The 5,974-nt window shown below is 34.4% G+C and overlaps 1 protein-coding gene across 1 annotated transcript; it reads left to right on the top strand.

Moving 5' to 3' along the window:
* The first annotated feature begins 4,270 nt into the window (after window positions 1-4,270).
* Window positions 4,271-5,008, top strand: LOC149577106 (36.4 kDa proline-rich protein-like). Its single transcript, XM_089827293.1, has one exon. The coding sequence runs from the start codon at window positions 4,302-4,304 to the stop codon at window positions 4,734-4,736; it is 435 nt and encodes a 144-aa protein (XP_089683419.1). The 5' UTR covers window positions 4,271-4,301; the 3' UTR covers window positions 4,737-5,008.
* The last annotated feature ends 966 nt before the right edge of the window (window positions 5,009-5,974 follow it).

Consider the following 5,974-nt stretch of genomic DNA (forward strand, 5'->3'; position numbering starts at 1 on the left):
AATAGTGTCAATGTATTCATTCAATGAAAAATCAATTTTTTTTTAAAATGATATGGCAATTTTCAGCCCCAATACATTATGACATGGCACATTACAGAGAAACCCTAACTGGCTGTATACAATTGAGAACTTGTTGCAACTACAGATTGAAATGAAGAACCTAGATTGATCAAATGGTGGAGACTGAATGTTGAAGATGATATCATGAAAGTGCAACTCCAACTAAAACTCCAAACCAACAATTGAGCACAAGTGAAAGGACTGAAATATCCTTCCCATAGCTACAATAGTTTAGGTGATCTCTCACACCCTCAAAATTGCGTACCAATTGAGAGTTTTTGTTCTCAATGGCCAATTGTGACTACTTGCAGAAACCCTGGGCTCCACAACACACATAAGAAAAAATCAATAATAAATCTTGATGATAGGCAATGAGCCCTCAATGCCTATTTATTCATTTTTTCGTCAATAGATCGGCCTCGTTTTTAACTTTTTCTTTGCTTCTTCCAGCAACCTCTAGAAGATTTTTTATTTAATATATAAAGTTAACTTGTAATATATATATTTTTTAATTGATAACTTTATAATTAACTCCTCCAAAAAATGGGACATTACATAGGAGATTAAAATATCTATGGTTAACTTGGTGAACATGGAAATTTTTGTTTGGCCTAGGACAAAATTTTGTTATAGTGAAGCAGAAGGTGCTTCAGGAGGTGTAGCTAGCTTTTAGAACCCAGATGCTAGTAATGGTAGTCTAATCTGTAGCTCAAAGTTCTATCTTATTACTGAGCATAGGATAGGAGATAAGAAATGGAACATTATTAATGTTTATGCACCTAATACGAGATATGGTAGACATAGCTTATGGGAGGAGCTGTCAATTTTTATGTCTCAAAACAAGAATACCTTTTGTATATAAGATTTCAACTTTCCTTTGAACCCTTCGAATAAAATTGGAGGACTAATTCATTTTACTAATAGTATGAAGGATCTGGTTGACTTAATAAATAATAATGATCTTTGAGGAATTGAGATGTGTGGTGTGAAGTTTACATTGTCAACAATAGAAAAGGGTGTAATGGGCAGCTCTGATACCATTGTAATGTAATGGGCTCTGATACCAATGTAATGGGTAGCTCTGATACCACTATAATGGTTAGCTCTAATACCACTATAATGTAATGGGCTCTGATACCATTGTATTGGGAACCCTAGAAATGCCCAAGAACTAACCAATTGCTGAAAATTATTTTAATGTCTTTGCATAGGTTTCAATCCGCATAACATGAGCAAGAAGGAATTTATGCAAATTGAAGATTGAACCCCTGCTGAAATAATATTAGTTCTCAAAATGATAAAATCAAATACATAACATTGTATTCCAAAGGATAAACCCCAAGGGAATGACATCTAGAATGTTACAAGAGAGGATGAATGTCCTGTAATGCCAAGACCAAATCTCTAACTCACGCCTCCAAGCTTTTATCAAATGCAATTCACAATCATTCGATGCTAAACAATGAGGCTAGAAACCAAATATTAATTAATTGCAAGTGCTAGAAGCTTCCCCTTCCAATAATTAATGCACTCTCTAGAAACTCCTCCCTTGCAATACAATAATTAATTGTGCTTCTAGAAAATTAAATTACTAGAGCCTTACCCCTTTCCAATAATTAATACATTCTCTAGAAGCTTCTGCCTTGTAATACAGTAATTAATTAAATTAACTAAATAAAAGATGGGGATGTTACAAAGGGGTTGACCTGATCCAAGTCCCACTGGATAGACTTTTGGTCCCGGCAAGGTGGGAAGGATTAACTTCCTCCTCTCTTACGGGACTACCCAGGACAGTTTCAAATCATACCCCAATCCTTTGTAATTGGAAAGAAGATTCCTTAGGGGACCCAAGACCTTTTAGATATGATATTATGTGGCAATCCCATCGTGATTTCAGCTCCAGACTGGCTGAGTGGTGTGGGATAAGAATAGAAGGAACATTGATGTATATACTCTCTACAATGTAAGGAGAAATGTGGTGCTCTGGAAAAAAACGTATTTGAAGGACATTTTTAAGACCAAGGTGGAGGTGGAAGGAAAGTTAGTTGAACTCCAGAAAGCTATGGGGGAAGGCATACCAATGGATAACATTATCCAGGAAGAGGGGAAATACAGGAAAGTTTGGAAGGAAGAGGAGATTTACTGGAAACAAAGATTAAAAGAGTTATGGCTTAAAGTGAGGGATAGGGACACTGCACTTTTTCATAGATATGCTTCAATCCACAGATGGAGAAACACTATTGATAGCATTAAAGATGACAATAATGTGAAGCTGAACAAACTTGAAGAGATGGGGACCTGGGTGATGGCTTACTTCAGAAATTCTTTCAATTATGTTGAACGTGAGAAGGAAAAATTATGTTAAATAAATCAAACTTGCCCTAACTAAAAAAATTGAATTATACTCAACCTCAATCTCATGAATATATAGCACTATCGGCTTAACAAGTGCTAGTTTATAATTTGTTGTCAATAACGAACTACACGGATATAATGTGTACTCACCAATAATTTAGTTGTTATTTTTTTCAAACTGTATACAGACATCACCACTTTCACCACACGACATTTAAACTGGACGAAAATATTAACACAAAAAGCAGGATGATTCGTCCACATGTTGTCCAGAAACTAATTTATTGTTTATGGCGTCTTACCTTAGTTGAGGACATCGCAAACTGTGGATTACTTCACCAGTTAGAAAGAAGGAAAAGCTATTTAGAGCTTGTCAGTTTTGTCTCTATTTCCAAACAACGCTGAGAAGTAATAATAGATGTCAACTAGAAATGAAACCATTGGCATTTTAAAATTCATTTCTGTGTTTGTTACCCCCAAAGGTATTTAATTTTGTCGCTTGTTAAGATTGCAGATTTTAGGGTCATACAATGGTTGATTTTTAAAAAAAGATTAGCATAGATATAAGTAAACAAATATTTATAGTTATACAGTATTAGCTAATATGTTAAGGGGGCTTGAGAGATTCAAACCGGTGATCTGCACTCTGATACTATATTAATTTTGCCATTTCTGATATCATATTGATTTTGCCATCATACCAAAAGCACATACTGATGGTGGAGAGGGATCTCATCAGAGATATAGTCGCTACGCCAACACGTAGTTCTTGATGTAGATTCTTGTTTACTGTAATCTAACAATATTCCAAATTTTTATTTTTAAAAAATTTGTTTTAAGATATTTGTAAACATATATTTATAGTCATACAATATTAACTAATACTTCAAGGATTGCTAGTAATATTCTAGTAATAGCTACATGATTTTGCTTAAAATTGAAAAACTAATTTCTGGAACTCCATATAATGCTTACTTCTTACAATAGATTCTTGTTTTCTGTAATGTAACAATCATCTGCAACATTTTCTTCAACAGTAAGTCATTGTGTTCAAGATTAGTATATAAACTGTAATGTTCAAAGTGTTAGTAAGTCTCCCTTTCCCAAAAGACAACAAATTTTAAATTTTAAATCATACTAATAAATGAGTTATAATTAATTTTCTAATTTCAGATGAACAATTTTTAATAGTCAAAATCTATGATGTTTGGTTTCAAAACAGAGATATAAATGTAAGGTCTAATCATGGTGTTTAAAGAGAAACTCGAATAAATGAAATAATATATAAAGATGACTATCTCTCAAAACATTTAATTGTTTTATCTAAAGATAAATATTAATTTGATTGAAATTTGAAATACAATATCTAATATAATAAGGCTTTTCTTCAACCATCTGTTGTGATGGCATACCCTACACCAAATCTCCAAAAAAAATGTCTAAAAATAATGTAGTTCTTTAATTATGCATGTTACCAAACAAATATCTACTAATGGTAAGCATTCAGACCTTTGTTTTCGTTATTATCTGTCACACAAATCACATTGGTTTCTACTGAAATCCCACTTGACAAATGTTTGCTAGTGAAGCTGAAAAACGACGATATGCTCACAATGCATGAATCATTAAAATTTACAGAATAAAAATGGCGGTGAATGACAGTATTTTGGCTCGGTATTCAAGCATTGTCATACTCGACCGAACAAGTACAGGCTGGCCAGAAACTTTATCACATGCAGTGTTGCATGAGATTGCGTAACCATTCACGGGTGCGCAATATTCGATGATTGAAGAAGAAGACCTCATGCCTATAAAAACCTAGTAAGTACATTCTTCCTCCAAGTGTAGGCTACAAGTAGTTTTCCTTTTCTTTATTTTCATTGAATATGATGAAAATGAGAAAGGGTGGAGCAGTGGTGGTGATGGTCATGATATGCTTTGCAAGCAATATGGGTCTTCTGGTGGAAGGAACAAGGTGTCCTCCACCTTCCAAAGCTCATTCATCTCCTCCAAGTGGGGGAAGTGGAGGGAGTGGTGGAAGTGGGAGTGGAAATGGAAGTTGTCCTCTGAATGCATTGAAGTTGGGAGCTTGTGTGGATGTGTTGGGAGGATTGGTTCATGTTGGCGTTGGAGATCCAGCTGTGAACACTTGCTGCCCGGTTCTGCAAGGAGTCTTGGAATTGGAGGCGGCCCTTTGTCTATGCACAACCATTCGGGCTAAGCTTCTCAACCTCAATATTATCCTTCCCATTGCTCTTGAGCTCTTTGTACAATGCGGCCTCAACCCTCCCCCTGGATTCAAATGCCCACCTCTTAACTAGGCATTGCAACTCTGCAACTTTCTCCCATTCTTTTTATCAGATCTCGCATTGGATTGGATTGCATTCAGTATTTGGTTTCTAAGTTGTTTCGTATTTTGGCATCATTCATTAATCGATTATTAGGTGTTAGGTTTGAGGAGATGAACTGATGACAACATGTCGTTTGTAAACTCACTAAACCAGTGTGAGAATAAATTTATTCGGTGCAAACAAAGGAATAAAATTGTTCAAAGTTTTCAAGGAATAAAATTGCTCAGATTTTTTCACAAGAACCATGTTTCATGCATAGGATGATAGGATGATGTGTTGGTTAGTACTTGTGGTTTCATAAATATTATTCATCAGTTTTGGTTGATTAGTGATTACGTTATATTTAATTTGTTTGGATGAGTAGTCTATATTAATTATGGTTTCAATTCTTATTTTAAAATGAAATGTCTTCATAAGACAATTTCACACCCTCTCTAATTTGGAGTAATTTGGAGTAATTTGGAGTGTGTAAGACCCACTTGATGTGAGTTGAACACAACTATTAGATAAATTTCAGAAATTGTTAATTTTTACTTCGGATATCTCCCTAATACAACTCCACACCCTACCTAATTTGGGGTAAGTTGGAGTGTGTATATCCTACCTATGGTGACTTGAACCCAACTACTATGTAAATCTTAACAACAAAAATTGAAGATTTAATTTATATAAGAACAATCCAAAATAGTACAATCTTATGAAATATTGAATTAATGAGTACACTCTTTATTTTTAACTATATAGAGGAGAATCCCCAAAGTTGATATCCTAGCCCCTAGCAATATAACCACACAACTGAAATGCAATAATAATGCAAGATCTAATACCAAATTAGAATAATTTATTCATAAAATAGCTATTACATGCAATGTATCGGGCTGTAAGGCCTTCCCAGTTACAACCAAATACAAAAGAATTACAATAACAATTCTAAAAGATCTAACCCAAACACTAGCTAGTCCATATCCACAGTTTGGTAGAAACCTCCGAGAGTTGAAATTTGATTGAAAAGATCATTGAAAAGAGAGATTGCTAAGAGGGAGATTGTTGAAGAAGACTAGGTGTTTCAATCATTGTTTGGTCACTGATGTCAAACCTACTATTTTCTGGTAAGACAACTTCTTATAAGATTCAAGTACTATCACTTATTTGATTGATGAAGAGGATTTGATCAATAAGAGGTAACAATAGCACCTAGAGAAAAGGTT

Source organism: Cupressus sempervirens, chromosome 1, assembly GCF_028749045.1.
Source record: "Cupressus sempervirens isolate cs-2001-9-10 chromosome 1, ASM2874904v1, whole genome shotgun sequence".
Taxonomy (NCBI): Eukaryota; Viridiplantae; Streptophyta; class Pinopsida; order Cupressales; family Cupressaceae; genus Cupressus; species Cupressus sempervirens.

Bases quoted from the DNA above. Each gene is read 5' to 3' on its own strand.
- LOC149577106 (XM_089827293.1), top strand. From the start codon at position 4,302: ATGATGAAAATGAGAAAGGGTGGAGCAGTGGTGGTGATGGTCATGATA.